This window comes from Sinocyclocheilus anshuiensis, unplaced genomic scaffold (genome assembly GCF_001515605.1).
Source record: "Sinocyclocheilus anshuiensis isolate Anshui unplaced genomic scaffold, SAMN03320099.WGS_v1.1 scaffold1054, whole genome shotgun sequence".
In the NCBI taxonomy this organism is placed as follows: Eukaryota; Metazoa; Chordata; class Actinopteri; order Cypriniformes; family Cyprinidae; genus Sinocyclocheilus; species Sinocyclocheilus anshuiensis.
Window position 1 is genome coordinate 61831 of NW_015536544.1, and position 25165 is coordinate 86995.

Genomic DNA, 25165 nt, shown 5'->3' on the forward strand with positions numbered 1-25165 from the left:
ACAGCACACACACACACACACACACACACACACACACACACACATATCTCGCAAATACCATAGTTTCTCCAAAAATACTTGACTTACAGATACTACTGTAAAACCATCATAAATTAATATGGCATCTTGTTTCTATTAACCATAGAAACCATTGATATTAACCAAATTAGTTTTATTATTCAAACTAGTTATATTTTTGGTGATGAAATGGCTAAAAAGTAATTTGACTAAAAAAATCTGCTAACTAAATAAATAAATGGCTGAAAATGATATGTGCAATTTAATTAAAATATCCATAAATAATATAATAATTATATCAATAAATAATTATATATATATATATATATATATAAAACAATCTATAAAATAAATAAACAAACAAGCACTGATATGATTGAAAAATATTTAACTAAAATATCAGCTACATACATTAATATACAGTTTATTAAACAAATAATGGCTGAAGAATATATCCGGAATTTAACAAAAAAAAATGTAAATAAATAAATTCTGTAATGGTTGAAAAATATCAGTGGAATTTAGCTAAAACTGCCAAATAAATAAATAATTCATTATTAATTAATACTGAAATGGCTAAAAATATCTATTTAACAACAACAACAACAACAACAAAATGCTAAATAAACAAATTACATTATAAAAAAAAACTACTGAAATGACTGATAAATATCTGTGGAATTTAACTAAAAATCGTAAGTCAAATAAAGGGGGGATTTTTACTGACAAACAGATGATATTTAGTTGAGCAAGATCTGAACTTGTGACTGCTTGCAAGAAATAGTCCTGTAAGCCGCAGTGGCTCATATTCAGGTTGCAATCGAATTGGTCCTGTGGTTTCCTCACAAACCGTTAATATGAAAATTTAATTTAACCTTATCAGTCTTATCAGCCATTTCTGCAGAAGTATAGCTAGTTCAGAAACACACACACACACACACACACACACACACAACACACGCACGCTCGCACGCACACACACACACACAAACACACACACACACACAATGTGTATAATATAATAATATATAATATGGTAATATATAATTAAACTTGTATATAATCATTAATCTAAAAGTAAAAATATAAATGTTATATAATTTGTAAGTAATATAATATATATAAATATAATATTTATTGAAACAGTTTATTCAAACAGTACTTAAGCATTTTGTACTTTTTTGACCAATTTATTACAATTTATTTAAATTCATTTCAATCTTAAAATATGTATAAATAAATATATACAATATTTAGCCTTTTCTCATGCGTTAACATAAACACTCACAGGTTTGGTGTTTTTACTTTCCATTAACTATGTTTCAGAGGGTTTAAAATGGACTAAAGGTGCTCTACACTTCATGCACTGTGTTTGTAAGGGTATATTTGAGCAAACAGCAGCAATATGAGATTGTAGGGGTGTTTTAAGAGGGTCACTGGGATATTGGGTCACGCTTGCATAATGTGGCTAAAGTCAGACAACATTAATGTGGTTTATAGGGCACTGGAGTTTATGTGAGATTTGTTCACTAATCGTTTTCTGTCTTGCTCTCTGTTTCTAGGCCTGCATTTGAGCCTGAGTCTTCCTCACCTGCCAGCCATGGACTAGACGAGAGGAGTGTGTGTTAGAGAGTGTGTGACCGCAGACATAAGCATGGTGGTGAGGTGGCTGCTCAACTCCCATTGAGAACACAGAAAGTAAGAATGCCTTTATTCATGTGATCAGCGTTTATTCAGATGGTTTCACGGGAACTTCACAAAGCCCACACGGAATCTGTGATCACGTCTGACAAATTTCCGTATAATTTTAACACACGTCTTTAACAAAACTCAACATATTTCTGTGTTGATGTACCTGAAAAAGAAACAAATTTTAAAAAATGTTTACATTTTTTTAATATAATATACCTTTTATATACTTATTTCAGCTGCTAGAAATTGCTCCTTATCTCAAACGTTTATAATTTTTATTATTAATTATTTAAAATCAGTGTTCAATGATCATGAACAACTGGAACTCATTGTTTCAAATGATTGAAAAAATGCAAAGTACTGTATTTGAATACTTTGTTACAATAAAAACATTATATTATAATTATTAAGAAATATAAATTACAGATAATAATAATAATATAACATTTATATTTTTACTTTTATATATAAACTATTATATACAAGTTTAATTATATCATATTATATAAAATGTATTTATTTTTATATTAATGATTACATACAAGTTTCATTATATTATATTATATTATATTATGATTAATTCATATGAAATATATTTATTACAGATTATACAGTATATAATATTAATATAACTTTTTACTTTTATATTAATGATTATATACAAAGTTATTTATAACTTGATATGAAATTATATTAATATGCAATTATAAAAAATACAGACAATAAAAAACAATAATAACATTTGTATTTTTTCTTTTATATTAATGGTATTAATGATATTAATGATCATATACAACAATTATATATAACTATTATTAATTAATTATATGCAATATTATTATTGATTAGATATACTTTGCAAATGCACCATTATAAAATATACAGCAATATGTTGTGCTGATTTTTAATTGGCTGTTATTGACAGACCGTTATGCTGTCAGGAACTGCAACACTCTTCATTTTTCATTTGCCTGATTCTCACTGCCAGCAACTCACATTTCATGCTGTAAAGATTTCAAAAATTAAAGTTACCATGTTTACTGAAGATATATAGGGCTATTTCTGTTATCAGAACTCAAATGGGTGCAAACCATTTCAAAATTGTAAACTAGCAGAAAGCATTTGTTTTTATTAAAATAAAATTAAAACTACCCACCACTGCCACCGCTTGATTTACACACTCTAGAATAAACTCCACCTTAAATCACACTGAATCCAGATCTTAAAAGCACATGTTAGCAAGTACATTTGCAAGTACATGTTTATGTTTGAGTTTTACTGGATGATGATCATTGTGACATATTACAGAACAGATCAGTCGGTGAGCAATGGATCCATCATTTAAAATGGGCTGTGGTGTTTTATAGACAGTTATACCCAAATACATTCCAGCGGTTTAAATATGGAACTGCTGGATATTTTGAGCTAATGTTTTGAGTGCTTTACTGAACTGGTTTTGCTTACGGTGAGGCCCAACACAGACCCACACATACCAGAAGGATGTAACTGGATGAAAAGAAAAATGTTTCCTCATCTTGATATGAGGAAGATATACGTTTTTGCTGTCAAAACAGAAAATCATGTAAAGAGGGATATACTGTATACAGGTTCAGAATTAGCTGTTATTTATGTAGTTATTTGCCAGTCTGGAGTTTTGAAGTGACTGTGATTATATTAGGTATAAGTATGAAATATAAGTAATATAAGATTATAAGTATGAAAGAAGCATTTACTTTTTTAGTATTTACTTTACTAATTGAAGAGTTCAGATGCAAAAGCCTCTAAGTGCCATCTGAAATGTCCTTCTAATGTTTTTATCAGGCTCCTATGTTTAAGTTCAGTCATTTACTTTAATGGCAAATTTTCTATGCCATTATAGTGAAATAACTGAAAATAAATATAGGAGCCTGATAAAAATGCTCGTTTTAGATGAAAATTTCAGATGGCATTTAGAGGCTTTTGCATCTGAACTCTTCAATTAGTCTTTTAACTAAGACTAACTGAAGTCTAATTAAGACTAATTTTAACCAACTTTCTTATTGAATGTCACTGGTCTTGTTGTATACAATTATTTCTTCTTTTATATATATATATATATATATATATATATAAAACATGAAAAATACAGATAAAGTTCAAAAGCAAAATCAAGTCCCTAGAATATTTACCACTGAGTATTGAGGTATTACATATTTGCATCAGGGTTAATTTAGTTTAATTTTGTTTAACTTGATGTACTAAAATAACTAAAACTAAAATAAAAATAAATAAACTCTACACAGACATTTAAAAAAAAAAAGAAAAATGACAAAAAACGCACATCAAAATGACTAAAGTCCTTCTAATGTTTTTATCAGGCTCCTATGTTTAAGTTCAGTCATTTACTTTAATGGCAAATTTTCTATGCCATTATAGTGAAATAACTGAAAATAAATATAGGAGCCTGATAAAAATGCTCGTTTTAGATGAAAATTTCAGATGGCATTTAGAGGCTTTTGCATCTGAACTCTTCAATTAGTCTTTTAACTAAGACTAACTGAAGTCTAATTAAGACTAATTTTAACCAACTTTCTTATTGAATGTCACTGGTCTTGTTGTATACAATTATTTCTTCTTTTATATATATATATATATATATATATATATAAAACATGAAAAATACAGATAAAGTTCAAAAGCAAAATCAAGTCCCTAGAATATTTACCACTGAGTATTGAGGTATTACATATTTGCATCAGGGTTAATTTAGTTTAATTTTGTTTAACTTGATGTACTAAAATAACTAAAACTAAAATAAAAATAAATAAACTCTACACAGACATTTAAAAAAAAAAAGAAAAATGACAAAAAACGCACATCAAAATGACTAAAACATTAACTAAAATTAAAATCAAAACAGAGAATATAAAAAACTGAATTAAATATTAATAAAAACTATAATAATATCTCGGTGATACTAAAATAACACTAATTTGTAAGTATATACTGTTATATATTTGTAATTTCCCACATTATATATTAATGACAGGCTATTTAAAGATCAGGCTTTAGATTAAACCTATCAAAAAGCACAAAAAGAGTCCACCTGCTGACAGAGGCCATAGAGTTGGGATTGTTAATGTGCACACAGCTTAGAGAGTGAATGATCTAATCTGATGTTTAATTCTGCAGGGTTAGTCAGGCTTCTCTAATGGCTCTAGCAGAATGTAAAATTCCAGGGTTTGTAATCTTACTCAAAGTGCAGTGGATTACTTTGTATTGTTTGGAAGCTCGCTCTCGGCTCTTCGGTTTAGATTAGTGGGCGAAAACATACTTCACGCAAGTACGTAAACGCAGGCGTAAATGTTTAAGCAGCACATCATCAGCATGAAATCCCATTGAACATACTTAACGTGCACTGCTTTGGTTGTAAAAACCTGAACTACTAGTCGATTAATCATTTTTAGGAGGCCGTATAATTAGAATGGTTAACCTGTTCCAGATATATAAATATATTATATATAAGTTCTCCCTCAGTGTTTTTCGTTTCTCGTTTATGTTGGCGTGTATTTCATTCCTGTCCCCAGTATTTTTGTTATTAAAGTCTATTTCCTAGTGTTAATTTAATTTTATATCATGATTTTAAACAAAAATAATCCCATTTAAATTTAGAAGCATGAAGTTCAATTAAAAGTAATCTAAAAGTAATCCAAAAGTAGTATTACTGACTAAAATTTTCATCATGTAATTTGTAATCAGTATCAGACTAAAAGTAATCTACCCCAAACATTACATTCTTTGACAGTTTAATGTCAAAAATTATTTTATTAGTAGTTTTCTTATATTCTTTTCTTTAGTAATTTATACAATCTTTATATCATTAATGCTCATTATAATCATTAATCAAGTCAAGTCAAGTAAATTTTTGTCTTATATTAGACTATCGTGACTCATCCATATTCAGAACGCATCCTAAAGCATGTTTCAGGTCTGTGAGTTGCACTCAGTAGTGGGCAGCTAAGCTTTTTCTCCACTGTGGGCAGCTTCACATTCCTCTCATTTTTGTGTCATGCTTCGTAAATGGTGCGGAAGCTGCTGGCCGCCGGTCCGGCCGTCTGACACACGACACACGCGCACGGATAAACAGTCCTCTGTTATTGCAGTGAACCCGTAGGTGTTCCTCCCTCCAGCCAGCATAGCTGGGTTCGGTCTGATCGCACCAGAATCAAACAACAGCGCATTTCATAAGGCAATGACAAAAAAGGCCTTCAGCAGAATGTCACAGCCAATGTGTTCCAGCTGACAAACCCCACACGCAGCCCGCATACTGTCAGCACAGTGTTGAAACATCACACCAGTGTGTCCAGCGCAGTGACTCATCCACACGGCCTTGTGACAGAACACACCCAAAAACATGCATGCAACAGGTTATTGACACACCACCACTTAAAGGGACAGTTCACCCAAAAACGAAAATCCTGTCATCATTTACTCACCCTCATGTTGTTCCAAACCTGTATGAGGTTCTTTCTTCTATTGGACATAAAAGAAGATATTTTGAAGAATGTTGGTAACCAAACAGTTGCTGGTAGCCATTGACTTCCATAGTATGGAAAAAATACTATGGAAGTCAATGGGGTCCAAAAACTGTTTGGTTACGAACATTCTTCAAAATATCTTCTTTCATGTTCAATAGAAGAATGAAGATATTTGGAAGAATGTTGGTAAACAAAGAGTTGTCGGTAGCCATTGACTTCCATAATATGGAGGGGGAAAAAACAAAATACTATGGAAGTCAGTGGGGTCCAAAAACTGTTTGGTTACCAACATTCTTCAAAATATCTTCTTTCATGTTCAATAGAAGAATGAATATATTTTGAAGAATATTGGTAAACAAAGAGTTGTCGGTAGCCATTGACTTCCATAATATGGAGAAGAAGAAAAAAACACTATGGAAGTCAGTGGGGTCCAGAAACCAAAATGGGGTTTGATTACCAATATTCTTCAAAATATTGTATCAGAAGAAGAAAACAACAACAACATGAGGGTGATTAAATGATGACAGAATTTTTCATTTTTGGGTGAACTGTCCCTTTAATTACTTAGTAAAGTACAATATGATATATCTGGCTCTTTCTTTTCTCAAATTAAAGCAGATTATGCCAAACAGCTTTGTCCCACAGCAAAGCATTATCTGTTCTCTTTGAGAGTTTGTTCGTATTTCTAGCAGTGTAATCATATCCAGGTGTCTCACTGTCAGCTGTTGTGAGATCCACACACTCTAAAAAATGATTTTTCAAAGTAAATGAAACAGAGATTATTGCAGTACATTTTGCAAGAAAATACTATTTCATTCATTCTATTTAAACATTTCATGTTTATTCAATGTTACTTGATCCGCTAATGATTGACAACCACTCCAAATACTTTTGGTCTTTATTTCGTTTTTATATATTTACTATAGTTACTTCCGAGGCTAACAGGGAACGCTCTCAGAACTTTGGGTAACGTTGTGGCAATGTTCTCTCAAAGTTATGAACAAACGTACACTCTAAAAAATGCTGGGTTAAATTCAACCTAGTGCTGGATAAAATACGGACAAACCCAGCAATTGGGCTGTTTTGACCCAGCGGTTGGGTTAAATGTTTAACCCAACCTTCTGGGTAGTAACCCAACCGCTGGGTCAAAACAGCCCAATTGCTGGGTTTGTCCCTATTTTACCCAGCACTGGGTTGTATTTAACCCAGCATTTTTTAGAGTGTAACGTTAATAGAATGTTTTTTCAAAGTTATCTGGTGTTTCTCAAAATGTTAGCATGGAACGTTCATGGAACATTTCGGCTAATGAATTCTGTTAGTCTGACAGGTTTTTATGTAATTTCAGGAAAACTGCATTTCTTACACTCTAAAAAATGCTGGGTTAAATATAACCCAGCACTGGGTTAAAAAGGGACAAACCCAGCTATTGGGTTGTTTTGACCCAGCGGTTGGGTTGTTTTGACAAAACAACCCAATAGCTGGGTTTGTCCCTTTTTAACCCAGCGCTGGGTTATATTTAACCCAGCATTTTTTAGAGTGTAGTATTTGAGACTCAAAAGGTTTTGTAAACTGGAAAATATGTAGTTACTTTTTTACAGTGTACTTGTTTGAGAACATGCAGGGAACATTAAAAAATGACATTTCCATAATGTTTTCACAATTATAAAATGGAATGTTATATAACCAAGAAAAAAAAATGTTTTAAAAACATTAAAAAAACTGGACATTTTGAAAGTTAACAGAACATTTAGAAGTAATGTTTTTATATTTTAATGGGAACGTTAGCAAAATGTTCTTAGAACATATGTTTGTTAGGTGGATTGCTGTTTCGTTGTAATTATTTGTGCAGTTTACTACCATTTTCTGAGTGAAAATTGTTTCAAAGTAAATCCTACACCAATTTTTTTCACTCCTCACAGTCATATCACTCATTCCTCGGGCTGCATTCATCTCTGATTAATCTGAATGTGATCAAACTGTACATAATAGCTTGATGTACTGGTAATGCTGCATTTTGAGCTCAGTCTCTGTTTTTGTTGTTGTTTTGTCCTTTATTTGATGTCCTACATTGATTTACATGATCATTCCTGTGATTTATTTTGTGTAGATGAGAGCGTGAAGCTGCAGGGCAGGCAGCGCAGCCACATGATCCCATGACTCTGGACATGGATGCGGTCCTGTCAGACTTTGTTCGGTCCACAGGGGCAGAACCGGGTCTGGCACGAGACCTGCTGGAAGGTATGAGACCTGATCTGCACTTCTTTTTTTCTCTCTTTTTTAAAAGGATGCTCTAGCACTGGAGGTTAATTTTGTTCAGATGTCTGGTTTTGTGTATTGCTGGTTATTAGTTCTTGTAGACACCCAATGTTACATTTAAGGCTGATGATACTTAAATTTAAGAGCTCCAAAAGTATTCGGCTTGGTCTCTGTGAACATGATCCACTAATGTTTGACAGCCACTCCAAATACTTTTGTTCTGTCACAGAATATCAATTGCTGCATGTGTTTGTATATATATTTAGTACAATATATTATTTTGTAGTTATTTGTGGATGTTTCTGGAGTTGTTTAATTGTAATTTGTGTGTATATATATATATATATATATATATAATCTTGTATTGCTGAGAATGTAATTCTCAATGTGTCAATGGTGCTTTGGGTTTTCAGCCCTCATGCTGAGTTTGCTTTCAGTCCATTAATGGCTACATTAACGGTGGCAAATGTATAATAGTATGTCAGCTATATTATGTGCAGTAATTTATAGCAGCGCTGTAAAAAGAGTGGATCTGTTGCCTTTGGAAGACACAGTATTTGACACAGTATCTAATATCTGATATAAGGCACCATGACAGATATGTTGTTGTTGTTGTTATTATTATTATTATTATTTGTATATAGGCTGCATATATTTAATCAAAAATAAAATAAAAATAAATAATTTTGTAATTTTGTGAAATATTATTACATTTTGTAATCTGTTAAATTATATAATAACAATATATGTGAATATTTTTTTTAAATGTAATTTATTCCTGTGATGCAAAGCTTTACTCCAGTCTTCAGTGTCACATGATCCTTCAGAAATCATTCAAACATGCTGATTTTTATTTTCAAAACAGTTGTGCAGCTTATCATTTTTGTGGAAACAATTTTTTAGGATCATTTAATGAACAGAAAGTTCAAAAGAATAGCATTTCTTTGGAATAGCAAACATTATAAATGTCTTTACTGTCATTTTTGATCAATTTAATGCACCCTTGCTGAATAGAGTCTTAATAAAAAATAAAAAAAAACACACATTACTGACCCCAAACTTAGTACAAACTTAAAGTTATGTATGATGAATATATGCTGTATTTATACAAGTATATAATCGCTTTAAATCTATATAAATTAAAAGGGTAATTTGAATTTGATTTCTTATGATATGACCTCTTCAAAAGTAGTTTTGTTGGTGTTACTGTACCTCATATAGTAAGGTAAACTGCTGAACTTTACTAGATTTACAGTGCTGCTGGGACAGTTGTGTTTGTCTGTGTGTCTAGGCTTGATTTTTGTCCCATGTGTGCTTACATGGAGTTTATGGTTCAGTCAAGCGCAAAATGCACTGTCAAATACAGTGGCTCTGTGCTTGAGATTTAATTCAGGCTAGGTTGTTTTCTCCAGTCTAATGAGTCGATGTACAGCTTCTCTATTCATGATTTCTATTGTAGTAACTTTAGTTTAAGTCCGAGCGCAGTGTGCTTAGACCTGTCTTTTAACTCTAGTCCCTTTTGGCTTGTTGATGGCGCTTACGACTCGTTCCAGACTCACTTGAAGGTCTCGAGGGTTTTGGTTTTTGCTGTGATAAGGGTTTTGTGCTGGTCTTCTGCTCTGATTGGCAGCAGGGAGGGCCTGCCTCGCTGGGCGGCAGGGCAGATTTAGGGCCCGTGTGATGGCTTTACGACCAGGCTCCCCCAGGAGGCCTTTGTGCCCATTGAGTGGAACATTGAGGAGTGGAGGGCCACAAGTGCAGTTTGTCCTGAGGAGACGGGCCAAAGAGAGAGAGAGAGAGTGAGAGACATACCGACAAACAAAAAGTCAAGGCCGAGGGGAGAGAAATATTCCCTCTATAGAAAAGAATAGGATGGAGAATAGAGCCAGCAGAAGAAAAGAAGTGCACCCTTTTGAGAAACGATGTACAAAAAAGAATAAGAGAGTTAAAAATGTCCTTCAAAAATGAAGGAGAAGTGTGTTACAGTCCTACCTAGACAGCATTATAGACAGTATCATTTATAAATCACATTATATGATGATGATTATTATTATTATATATTAACATTTTCAGATTTATTCATTTGATGTCATCTCATGTTATCACTAAATTGTATTATACTATTATTTATTTATATTTTATTTGTGCTATAATATTATTTATTTATAAATAAATGATACTATTGTTTGAATAGTATTATTTATAAATTATTACCATTATTAAATTGTACTATACGATTGTTTATTTATTTGTTTATCTAATATGTAGTTTAAGTAGTACAACAATCTAAATTAATATAATTTAAAATGTGCTATAATATATCATTTAAAAGAAATAAATTATTTATTTACTTATCAATTATTATGTCATTTTCAAATTTTAACATTTAAGCATCATTATTTATTTAATTTAGTCTAGTCTGTTATCATTAAAATGTACAGTATTTTTATTGATTCATTGAATAATAATGCTTAAATGAGTCAGATTATATTATACGTTTGAAATAAATTAATAATTGTACTTTATAAATTATAATACATTTAAAAATGTATATTTATAACATTTTATAATGTCAATATTTTATATTATTTAATATATAAATATTTAGTAAATAAAACATTACATATAATTTATTAATTATGATTATATATATATATATAAAATGAATAATAATTGATAGTACATTAATTTAAAAGTTACACATATGCTCTAATTTATACAATTATACAATTATATATACATTTCGTAAGACAGAACAGCAAGATAGTAGAAACAATAAGAGAACAATATGACTCCAGGCAGGGATGCTTTTTCCAGATGCTTTGACAACAATTTTATGACATTTAATTTTATTATGTCACTTAGGTTATAATGGGTGAATATAAGTGTACATTTGTACCCAAACACACACCAGCTTCAGCTAGAGCCTCGCTCAGCATCAGCTACAGTAGGAGGCTGTTCAGCTGCATGTGTTGTCCTCGCCTGCCTAGCTAAGGCCACCTCACAGCCCAGAGCCGTGCACATCATCACAGGATGATATTATCACGCTGATAGAGCAGTGCTGCTTTTAACAGAATGCTGGAGTAAAGACAAACACATCCGTCTTTGCCTTGCCATCATCAGCCTGGTGATATTTCCAAGCACATGGAAAATTATTCTCGACGGTCATTTCATTAGAGCATAAATGTAACTCTTAAGATGTCTTACTATAAAATTATATTTTTTATTTATTTGTATGGTATTTATTATTATTAGTTTGTTCATTAATTAATTAATTATTTAATTTGATCTATTTATAAATTATTATAACTTTTATATTATTATATTATATTAACATTATTTAATCAGTATTATTCATTTAATTTAATAGCATATTAATAACTGTTCATATTAATTAATAATGAATTATTATTAATAATTAATAATGTATTGTAATTAAAATTGAATTATAATTTATAATTTAAATTAGACCAATAATTTATTTATTAAGTTATAACATTTTCAGAATTATTCAAGCATTAATATTGATTTCATTTAGTCCCATAGTAAACATTAAATTGTATAGTAATTTATTTATTTTTATTTATAAATCACATTATACTAATTATTATGTATAAACTATTAAAACATTTTAAGATTTTTCAGTAGTATATTTATAAATTATTATAACTTTTATATTATTATATTATATTAACATTATTTAATCAGTATTATTCATTTAATTTAATAGCATATTAATAACTGTTCATATTAATTAATAATGAATTATTATTAATAATTAATAATGTATTGTAATTAAAATTGAATTATAATTTATAATTTAAATTAGACCAATAATTTATTTATTAAGTTATAACATTTTCAGAATTATTCAAGCATTAATATTGATTTCATTTAGTCCCATAGTAAACATTAAATTGTATAGTAATTTATTTATTTTTATTTATAAATCACATTATACTAATTATTATGTATAAACTATTAAAACATTTTAAGATTTTTCAGCAGTATTTAAGCAGTAATATTCATTTAATCTCATGTCAATATATATTAATATAAATTGTTTTATTTATCTAGGTTATGTATTATAATCCTATACATTTTGTAATTTGTATAATATACTTTTTGTAAGTATATAATTTATTTACCTATAAATTATACCATTTAAAAAATGTTTGCATTTAAGCATTATTCTTTTTATTTATTATTATTAATTTAGTCTAGTCCATTATCATTACATTGTACAATATATATATATATATATATATATATAATTCAATAATATTTATATATAATTCATTCATTCGTTCATTTATTTAATTTGCATATGAAGTAGTGGTTGTATTACATACACACACACACACACACACACACATATGTGTGATGCAAGTACTCATATGCATTTCCATATATTAAGCAGTTTGCTGAGTGTTTTGTCTGATCCAGCATTTATTCTCCATAAATCATGTCATACATCAGAGTGAATGTACTGAACCAGCTATTTTATGTTGCATAAGCAGCCCTACTATCTCTGTGCTAATGTACATTTAAACCCTTCTCTGAGGACTCTGCATTAATAGATAGCTGTTAAAAAATTATCAGCAAGCATGTTCCTCAGAAAAAGATCTAGGATCAACACCTCCCTGTCCCAGCCTGTCCTAAAAAACCCACAAGACTGTTCTCAGATCAGTACTAACTGCTCTTCTCTGAGCGCTGCTGTAAAAGCACTGAGGCTGAGGCTTGTTATTCAGAATGAGCTATTTGTTAATGTTCTTTAAACGGCCCCACCGCTGACATTTCACTCCAAACAAAACAATCCTGCCTATGTTATCACTAAATTGTATTATACTATTATTTATTTATATTTTATTTGTGCTATAATATTATTTATTTATAAATAAATGATACTATTGTTTGAATAGTATTATTTATAAATTATTACCATTATTAAATTGTACTATACGATTGTTTATTTATTTGTTTATCTAATATGTAGTTTAAGTAGTACAACAATCTAAATTAATATAATTTAAAATGTGCTATAATATATCATTTAAAAGAAATAAATTATTTATTTACTTATCAATTATTATGTCATTTTCAAATTTTAACATTTAAGCATCATTATTTATTTAATTTAGTCTAGTCTGTTATCATTAAAATGTACAGTATTTTTATTGATTCATTGAATAATAATGCTTAAATGAGTCAGATTATATTATACGTTTGAAATAAATTAATAATTGTACTTTATAAATTATAATACATTTAAAAATGTATATTTATAACATTTTATAATGTCAATATTTTATATTATTTAATATATAAATATTTAGTAAATAAAACATTACATATAATTTATTAATTATGATTATATATATATATATAAAATGAATAATAATTGATAGTACATTAATTTAAAAGTTACACATATGCTCTAATTTATACAATTATACAATTATATATACATTTCGTAAGACAGAACAGCAAGATAGTAGAAACAATAAGAGAACAATATGACTCCAGGCAGGGATGCTTTTTCCAGATGCTTTGACAACAATTTTATGACATTTAATTTTATTATGTCACTTAGGTTATAATGGGTGAATATAAGTGTACATTTGTACCCAAACACACACCAGCTTCAGCTAGAGCCTCGCTCAGCATCAGCTACAGTAGGAGGCTGTTCAGCTGCATGTGTTGTCCTCGCCTGCCTAGCTAAGGCCACCTCACAGCCCAGAGCCGTGCACATCATCACAGGATGATATTATCACGCTGATAGAGCAGTGCTGCTTTTAACAGAATGCTGGAGTAAAGACAAACACATCCGTCTTTGCCTTGCCATCATCAGCCTGGTGATATTTCCAAGCACATGGAAAATTATTCTCGACGGTCATTTCATTAGAGCATAAATGTAACTCTTAAGATGTCTTACTATAAAATTATATTTTTTATTTATTTGTATGGTATTTATTATTATTAGTTTGTTCATTAATTAATTAATTATTTAATTTGATCTATTTATAAATTATTATAACTTTTATATTATTATATTATATTAACATTATTTAATCAGTATTATTCATTTAATTTAATAGCATATTAATAACTGTTCATATTAATTAATAATGAATTATTATTAATAATTAATAATGTATTGTAATTAAAATTGAATTATAATTTATAATTTAAATTAGACCAATAATTTATTTATTAAGTTATAACATTTTCAGAATTATTCAAGCATTAATATTGATTTCATTTAGTCCCATAGTAAACATTAAATTGTATAGTAATTTATTTATTTTTATTTATAAATCACATTATACTAATTATTATGTATAAACTATTAAAACATTTTAAGATTTTTCAGCAGTATTTAAGCAGTAATATTCATTTAATCTCATGTCAATATATATTAATATAAATTGTTTTATTTATCTAGGTTATGTATTATAATCCTATACATTTTGTAATTTGTATAATATACTTTTTGTAAGTATATAATTTATTTACCTATAAATTATACCATTTAAAAAATGTTTGCATTTAAGCATTATTCTTTTTATTTATTATTATTAATTTAGTCTAGTCCATTATCATTACATTGTACAATATATATATATATATATATATATATATAATTCAATAATATTTATATATAATTCATTCATTCGTTCATTTATTTAATTTGCATATGAAGTAGTGGTTGTATTACATACACACACACACACACACACACACATATGTGTGATGCAAGTACTCATATGCATTTCCATATATTAAGCAGTTTGCTGAGTGTTTTGTCTGATCCAGCATTTATTCTCCATAAATCATGTCATACATCAGAGTGAATGTACTGAACCAGCTATTTTATGTTGCATAAGCAGCCCTACTATCTCTGTGCTAATGTACATTTAAACCCTTCTCTGAGGACTCTGCATTAATAGATAGCTGTTAAAAAATTATCAGCAAGCATGTTCCTCAGAAAAAGATCTAGGATCAACACCTCCCTGTCCCAGCCTGTCCTAAAAAACCCACAAGACTGTTCTCAGATCAGTACTAACTGCTCTTCTCTGAGCGCTGCTGTAAAAGCACTGAGGCTGAGGCTTGTTATTCAGAATGAGCTATTTGTTAATGTTCTTTAAATGGCCCCACCGCTGACATTTCACTCCAACGAAAACAATCCTGCCTCTAACAAGCCGTAGTTATGAATGAAAAGGGTATGAAGTGCCTTCAGTCCTCCCCTAGATCCCAAATAAATGGCCCCGCTGCAGTCAAGCACAACATACTTTGTATCTAAAAAAGCTTGATAGAGGCCCTCTATCCACATGTTTATGGCTTATTAGGTCTGGAAATAAAATGGTGATTTTCTCCTACTGCACGGTTATATAATCCATTGTATCCTTAGTATGAAGCTTATAACACAGTTCCCAAAAAGCAAAAGGCAGGAATGTCGTTATCATCCCGCACAAGTGCTCGGATGTCTGCAGAGAGGGTCAAACATCGGGTCGGCTGGGAACTTTTCACCGTCAGCTCCTCCATGTTTACGTGCAAGAAGAAGTGGAACTATTAAATGGGGGCATGTAATGAGACATAAAGTGGGCTTATTAGTCAAAGGCTGGCTGAGGGCGCAGACCCTGCCAGCTGTCTACAGCGTCCCAGCCATCACGCACAATCTCAAGCGCTCACAAAGCACTGATATTTATGTAACATGCACTCATTAACCTCTGTATATGCCTGCAATGCCCTGTTTGCAATGCCATGTCGCTATACCACTAGTAAGCGCTATTGCCGCTGGATGCCCTAGTGTTATTGTTGGCCTGTGGAATTGTTCCTAGCTTCTGAATATCTGATCACAAATGATTTGGAAACCCCTACAACCGATAGAGTGCAACAGTTGCGTTCCCGAAGTAAAAATTCCATTCATTTTCTCCATAGGGAAATGTATTTTTAAAAGAATAGTTCACCCAAAAAAGAACATTTGCTCAGCCTCAGGCCATCCAAGATGTAGTTTATTTCTTCATCAGAACAGATTTGGATAAATGTAGCATTACATCACTTGTTCACCAATGGATCCTCTGCAGTGAATGGGTGCCGTCAGAATGAGAGTCCAAACAGCTGATATAAACATCACAATAATCCACAAGTAATCCACACCACTCCAGTCCATTAATTAACGTCTTGTGAAGTCCATAATCCATAATAACACTTCATCCAGTGGAAAAGTCCATCCTCTGTTGTCCTCTCGCATCAAAATTCACCAACATATGTGTTTAGAACTAATTTGGACTGTTTTCGCTTGTAAATAGTGCTTGAACTGTGCTAATTTCTCTCCTGATTCAGACGAGACAACTTTTTCACTGGAGAAAGTGATATTATGGACAAAGGACTCGTATTTTAGCTGGAATCAATGGTTTGAAGTTAAGAAAAAACCTTTCATTTCATTTTAATTTCCACAGATATCCAGAGGACAAATCCAGGTGTGACATTATAGGACCTCGTTCATGAAATGCAAGCATACATTTCGGTAAATACATTACATTTGAAGCAGCAATTTATATAAGAATGATTTGGGGAACCTTCCTTTTAACTACTGTAAAAATGTACTTGGGTTGGTCTTGGATTTTGTACTGACATCTGTTGGTGTGGATGGTTGACAAAGCATTGCTATGCGGTTCCTACAGTTTTCGCAGAGCTTCATGAACATGCTAGGAGATTCAGAGGTGTGTTGCTTGTCTAATACTACAAAACTAATATATATTCACAACAAATATCTTACTCATTCACTTTGACAAGACAAACAGCTGGAGCTCTTTGAGAACTAAACTTCTCACTGATCATTTCACCCACCAAACCACACAAAACTGCTCTCAGATCAGATCAAAGATCTGCCACAAGGCTCAAATGATCCCCAGCCTTGTGTTTAGGTCTGATTGACTGATAGATGGTGGCAGGGGAAGGATGTGTCCCCGGTTGTCAGTGCCACTCATCATTAACACGTCATCCCACCTGGCTGTTGTTGCTCTCTGTCTCCCGCCTCCATCTGCTCCCTGCGGATCCACCGTCACAGAAGCTGTTGTGGAAAGCTGAGTGGGAAGGGCCTTAGCGTTTCATCTCAGGAACAGGCCCTTTGTGCGGTTAGAGGTGTTCTGGGAAAAATGACTCAGCTGACACTGGCAGACATTTTGGTATGAGCCTTGTGCTCTATTCAGTCACTGCTGTGATTGAGAGATGACATTTCCATGACATGGCAATTCCACTTTTTGGATTAAAGACCCATTACAAAAAGATAAAGCTAAAAGTCTTAAGTCGTGTCATTGATGAAGCTTTATTTGTGGTTTGCGAGGGGTGTACTGTCCCCCTCTAAAGGACTGATAAGGTATCGCAACTACTACTAGCATTGTTTCTGCAGTATACTGTGCATGCACATTTTCTGTATTCATATGTTGCACACAACTGTTCGAAACATTTGTTGTTGAATAATATGTTGTTTCACATATTGTACTAGTGGAATACCGTGTATAGTGTACAGTATTCAGTACGTAGTCAGCCTATAGTAAGCTTTTCATTTCAGAAACAAAAATGGCTATTGTCGCTGTGAGATATTTAATGTGTTGTCCCCTCACATCTCATGGGTGATCGACTACAATGTCATTCTCCTCAACATAAATAAAGCAGAGCACCTGATTAACGGGAAAATAAGTTTAATTGCTGAAAGAACATCTTGCAGAAGAACTGTGAATGTCTTCGTTCATTAGCAAAGACACAGAAAAGCACCAAATTAGAGTTGTCCAGTTGTCCAGTTTCATTCTTCACCTGCTCGATTTGTTATTTGAACAACAGGCAAGGAAATTGGTTGCAGCGTGCGAACTTTGAATTGTGAAAATAAAAATAAATAAATTGAGTTGGTCTTGGATTTTGTACTGACATCTGTTGGTGTGGATGGTTGACAAAGCATTGCTATGCGGTTGCTACAGTTTTCGCAGAGCTTCATGAACATGCTAGGAGATTCAGAGGTGTGTTGCTTGTCTAATACTACAAAACTAATATATATTCACAACAAATATCTTACTCATTCACTTTGACAAGACAAACAGCTGGAGCTCTTTGAGAACTAAACTTCTCACTGATCATTTCACCCACCAAACCACACAAAACTGCTCTCAGATCAGATCAAAGATCTGCCACAAGGCTCAAATGATCCCCAGCCTTGTGTTTAGGTCTGATTGACTGATAGATGGTGGCAGGGGAAGGATGTGTCCCCGGTTGTCAGTGCCACTCATCATTAACACGTCATCCCACCTGGCTGTTGTTGCTCTCTGTCTCCCGCCTCCATCTGCTCCCTGCGGATCCACCGTCACAGAAGCTGTTGTGGAAAGCTGAGTGGGAAGGGCCTTAGCGTTTCATCTCAGGAACAGGCCCTTTGTGCGGTTAGAGGTGTTCTGGGAAAAATGACTCAGCTGACACTGGCAGACATTTTGGTATGAGCCTTGTGCTCTATTCAGTCACTGCTGTGATTGAGAGATGACATTTCCATGACATGGCAATTCCACTTTTTGGATTAAAGACCCATTACAAAAAGATAAAGCTAAAAGTCTTAAGTCGTGTCATTGATGAAGCTTTATTTGTGGTTTGCGAGGGGTGTACTGTCCCCCTCTAAAGGACTGATAAGGTATCGCAACTACTACTAGCATTGTTTCTGCAGTATACTGTGCATGCACATTTTCTGTATTCATATGTTGCACACAACTGTTCGAAACATTTGTTGTTGAATAATATGTTGTTTCACATATTGTACTAGTGGAATACCGTGTATAGTGTACAGTATTCAGTACGTAGTCAGCCTATAGTAAGCTTTTCATTTCAGAAACAAAAATGGCTATTGTCTCTGTGAGATATTTAACATGTTGTCCCTTCACATCTCATGGGTAATTGAATACAATGTCACTCTCCTCAACGTAAATAAAGCAGAGCAGCTGATTAACGGGAAAAGAAGTTTAATTACTGAAAGACCATCTTGCATCTTGCAGAAGAACTGTGAATGTCTTCGTTCATTAGCAAAGACACAGAAAAGCACCAAATTAGAGTCAGTTGTCCAGTTTCATTCTTCACCTGCTCGATTTGTTATTTGAACAACAGGCAAGGAAATTGGTTGCAGCGTGCGAACTTTGAATTGTGAAAATAAAAATAAATAAATGTACATTTGTATAATATGCAATTATGAATAAAAACACATTGTACAAAGATATATAAATACAGTATATCTGGAATCAGTTCGATATCATTATGGAATATAGCTGATTTTTTTAATTGGACAGGGTGGGGTTTTTTTTCTTTTTCTTTAAAACCCTGCTAACCGTTGGCCATCAAAACTCCCATGGGTACTTGTTTAGTTAAATTAGGTGTTTGACCACCTTTGCAACCGGAAAAACTCTTGCAGCTCTGGAATTTAAAAACACTGACCTAAGATGAAAAGAATGTCTACTTCAGAAATGATTGAAATATTTTATATTTATGTGGTCTGAATGTATCAACAATATGTGATAATGTCCGCAAAATCCCACTGTACATCTAAAGGACAGACAGAGGAGGGGAAGTCAACAGGAAACTGCCTTCAGCACATTGATTGAGACCCATAATGCTTAGCAATCTGCGAAACGCATGTATCAGAGGTGCTGAGCGGTCATTCGATTAAGCCTTAAAATGTCTTTTAAAATTTCTGGCTGGTCAAAGGATGCACAAATCCATAGACTACAATGAGATTTGTATTGATTGATGTGGGTTCTGGTGCTACATAGGCTACAGGAAGAATGTAATAACTCTGTCCAGACTGACCGATGAGAGCCAGTTAGAAATAAAATGGATGCTAGGTTTCAAATGATTACAGCATTTTTTTGTATTAAATTTAAATGTAAGTGTCCAAAAAGGTTTGATCATTAAATAAATAGTTGCTGAAAATGTACTCACCCTCAGGCTGTCCAAGATGTAGAAGTGCTTGTTTCTTCATAGGAACAGATTTGGAGAAATATAGCATTAAATCACTTGCTCAACAATGGATCCTCTGCAGTGAATGGGTGCCGTCAGAATGAGAGTCCAAACAGCTGATAAAAACAACACAATAATCCATATGACTCCAGGCCATTAATAAATGTCTTGTGACATAAAAAGCTTAATGTTTGTAAGACACAAATCCAGCATTAAGGCGTTTTTAACTTCAAACGTGTCCTTTATCCATAATATTGCTTCCTCCAATGAAAAAGTCATCTCGTCTGAATCAGGAGAGAAATATGCACAGATCAAGCACCGTTTATGAGCGAAAACAGTCCAAAACAAATATGTCGGTGGATTTTAATGTGAGAGGAGAACAGGGGATGGACTTTTCCACTGGAGGACGTTAGAATGCCTTAGTGATGGATTTGTGTTACACTTCACAAGATGTTAATGGATGGATTGGAGTGGTGTGGAATTACTTGTGGATTATTGTGATGTTTTTATCAGCTGTTTGGACTCTCATTCTGATGTTAAATTCTAGGTATTAAAATCTATGGACATAGTATATTATTTAATATGTTATAAAATAAATTGTACATTATGTTGGTGATTTCAGGTTTTACTATCTTTGCAGAGACATTTGTTTTCCACAGCTTAGGCAAAACACACACAGGCTGCATGCATCTCTCTGTAGATGGTTAGACCGACCTGTTTCTTTGATCCCTGCAAGGCCTTTAGGTTACAGAGATAAGACAGTCGCTGGAGGACATGGAAGCAGCTGCGTGTGTGTAGGAGTCTTTAGGTGACTGTCATTTCACATTAGAGGGTTTGGCTTCTCTGTCTTTCCTGTGAATTTCCTCCCAGTTTACTTGGTATGAACTTTCTCTTTATCTGTAGACAAAATGAACTGAGCCAAAAACAAATCCTTATTGTTTTTTCATCAAATTGTCAAAAAAGCACAAGCGTTTTGGCCCTCTTTATTATCAGGCTTGATGTGAAGTAGAACTCCATTGTTTAGGGTTTGATGTGAACTGTAAGCATTTTGTGGCACTCGTGTTGGCAGGTGGTGTAATTGGGATTAGATTGAAAAGCCTTATGGAAGTTGGCAGGTGCACTCAAACAGTAGCTCGGTGAAATGAAAGAGGAAGCCCGGGCCATGTTCATTAACAATGACCTCCTATTTAGTGGGCATGGAAACATTGTTGAAACTTAATTTTTGGCCTAAGCAAGATAAGTATTATGTATTATATTATTATAGTGTTTTGATGTCTGATTTCGCTTCCTGTTTCCTTGTAAAATAGTGGGCATCATATTATTTATCAGTGTTAACAAAGAAATAATTATTGGATATTTGGTGCACAGCATTGTTTTGAGAGCATGTCTGCGATTACCTTTTCGTTTTTAACAAACTATGATCCTGAGGGGGGTGATAGAGTTTATACGTATGTAGCATGTGCTGTTGTTAAGTTACATAGTTACAAACATGTTGACAATTTAATTAACTTTAACTTTTCCAGCAAGATTATTTTCTCTCCTCCTCTGCCATGACAGTTTTCAGTTTGAAAACGACAGTTGACGCTAAAGCATTAGCATATTCTCACCATGTATCATGAATTGTGTTGTTTATGGTGGACCAGGTAAAAACTGGGACCTGAGCGCCGCTCTCAATGATTATGAGCAGCTCCGGCAGGTTCACACTGCCAACCTGCCCCACGTCTTCAATGAGGGCCGCTACTACAAGCAGCCGGAGCATAGCAGTACCCCGCAGCACATCAGCAAGCCTGAGCAATGCCCCCAGAAACAAGAGGACAACACTCAGGGTAAGCAAAGCTCTCTAACAGCTCGTCCTGTTGAGATTTATTGTTGTGTTTTCTCGATATTTTCTCCTATACCAGTTTAAAGTTGGCATGAAATGAAAATTCATGTCCTGTATTTTCTTCTTTTTCGATAATCCATTTCGATAATCCTGTTGTTATTCCATTTTACCATAATTGTAATATGCAAAGAAATGAACAAGTATACAATGGTGTGAGTGTGGGGTGGAGCTATCTGTTTTTCTGACCAATGAATGCAGTTTGGTGACACTAGTGTCACAAAGATGACCCCCTTCACTTTTCAGTTGATAATAAAACAATTTTGTGTAGTATCATGTAGGGATGCACCGATACCACTTTTTTCAGTACTCGCCCGATACCGATACTTTTATTTTTGGTACTTGCCGATACCGAGTACCGATACTGATATTTTTTATTGCATTTGTACATTTTTTAAATATTGGGTACAGAAACCAAAAGAGTATGTATAATGTTAGTTGGTTAACTTCATTTATCAAATAGATACAGTCAACCCTACATTTATTCAGACACCTTCAACATTTCTCACATTATCACAGTTTATTCGCTATATTTTAGAAAATGGTAATAAAATATAACAAGAACTCAGTGTTAAACGGAGTCAGAACAAATCCAAAGCCACTCATATAATGCAGAAACACTCAAGCAAGCAAATGTGCAACGCATGCAGGTATTTGTACTGATGCAGAATAGTACAGCCTAGCGCATTTCACACAGGCTGCTAGATTCACTTTCTAAATTTTTTTCACTTTTGTCTCCCTACCGTTAAGTAACTTGTGCATTGTTTTACTTACTTGTTTTTTTACATATCCGACCGAACTACAAACTTTCCAGTGATGTCTGTGAGAAAGATATATTCACTCGACAAGCTCGCGCATCTGCGCCGCCGCGCGCTCAATCCACTCAGCGCGCTTTGCTTATCAACTCGCGCACATCAGCTATACAGGCGTTAATACTGAATGTTTAACATTATATTCATTGCATACTTCGTAGACATCCTTAATCTCTAATAACTCCATTCTGCTGTCTGTTGTTCTGTTGTTGGTGTTTCTTTGTCTGAATATGGCGCTTATCACATGCTGTGTGGTATCGGTGTTTGGTATCGGGGCATTTTAACAAGTACGAGTACGAGTACAAGAGCTCAGTATCGGGCCCGATACCGATACCAGTATCGGTATCGGTGCATCCCTAGTATCATATCATATTAGCTTTCAAGACAATATCAATAGTCAGTATTACTGCATTTAAATTATTTCATGTAATTTTTCAGATTGAAAAAGCATATTTTGGGGAAAATAATATAGGGTGGGGCTTCATTTTATTTACTGGGATTTGATTGAATCCTGAAAAGTACTTCTGAAAAATATTATTGGTTAATTTTTATTTTCTTGCCCACGTGGACTTTGTTACATCAGAAGGAAAAAAAGTAGAGGTGGAGAAAGTTATTACATTTACAAAAGTTTAATAATCGTTTTTTTGTTTTGTTTTTAAATGAGAAAAAAAAAAAACGGTTTTAATAATTAGCATATTTTCTTATTTAAAAAAAAAAATTGATTGATTGATTGATTGATTGAAGTCATATTGTGCAGTAGCGATTAACATTAAAAGACCCGGAACATTTGTTAAGAAAGGAAATATGGTTGAAATATTTATAAATAATTAGATTTTTCTTTCCTCTCTCTCTCTCTCTCTCTCTCTCTTCCAGAGAAGCGTCTGTCCCGGGGCATTTCCCATGCCAGCTCTGCCATCATGTCTCTGGCCCGGCTGCAGGTGTCAGGGGATTGTGCCAGGGAGCAGTTCCCCCTGGAGATGCCCATCTACACATTCCAGCTGCCCGACTTGAGCGTGTACAGCGAGGACTTCCGCAGCTTCATTGAGCGTGACCTCATTGAGCAATCCACCATGGTGGCCCTGGAGCAGGCCGGTGAGCACCAAACGCTGCTCTCAGATCAGTGGTGGAGTGAATCCCAGGCCTAGCCCTTCACTGCAGTGATGGCAAACACAGATTTATGATCATTACTACTGTCAGCTTAGATTGCATAAAACTCGATTGCTAGAGTCAACACAATACAGCAGTAACAGAATTAAACTAATCCCTCATCTTGAATCAACAGCAAAGCCAAGCGAACCGAATACAGACCTGCACTTCCCATACTTGATAACACCACAATGTAAAATTTTAAAGAATAGTTCACCCAAAAATAAAAATCTATCTATCTATCTATCTATCTATCTATCTGTCTATCTATCTATCTATCTGAAGCGTCTGTCCCGGGGCATTTCCCATGCCAGCTCTGCCATCATGTCTCTGGCCCGGCTGCAGGTGTCAGGGGATTGTGCCAGGGAGCAGTTCCCCCTGGAGATGCCCATCTACACATTCCAGCTGCCCGACTTGAGCGTGTACAGCGAGGACTTCCGCAGCTTCATTGAGCGTGACCTCATTGAGCAATCCACCATGGTGGCCCTGGAGCAGGCCGGTGAGCACCAAACGCTGCTCTCAGATCAGTGGTGGAGTGAATCCCAGGCCTAGCCCTTCACTGCAGTGATGGCAAACACAGATTTATGATCATTACTACTGTCAGCTTAGATTGCATAAAACTCGATTGCTAGAGTCAACACAATACAGCAGTAACAGAATTAAACTAATCCCTCATCTTGAATCAACAGCAAAGCCAAGCGAACCGAATACAGACCTGCACTTCCCATACTTGATAACACCACAATGTAAAATTTTAAAGAATAGTTCACCCAAAAATAAAAATCTATCTATCTATCTATCTATCTATCTATCTGTCTATCTATCTATCTATCTATCTAGATAGATAGATCCGCTGA

At 33.4% G+C, this 25165-nt stretch overlaps 1 protein-coding gene across 2 annotated transcripts in view; it reads left to right on the forward strand.

Annotated features, from left to right (window-relative positions):
- LOC107698115 (OTU domain-containing protein 7A-like) overlaps positions 1–25165 on the forward strand; it is an 80721-nt gene that overhangs the window by 27031 nt on the left and 28525 nt on the right. The window contains exons 2-5 of one of the 2 annotated variants that reach the window (XM_016499039.1): positions 1581–1716; positions 8335–8465; positions 22115–22297; positions 24036–24254. In XM_016499039.1, coding sequence (XP_016354525.1) covers positions 8381–8465; positions 22115–22297; positions 24036–24254 — 487 coding nt within the window. In that variant the 5' untranslated portion in view covers positions 1581–1716; positions 8335–8380. Of the gene's footprint in view, positions 1–1580; positions 1717–8334; positions 8466–22114; positions 22298–24035; positions 24255–24599; positions 24808–25165 lie in introns of those variants that run through there. The other variant, XM_016499049.1, reaches the window with a different exon arrangement.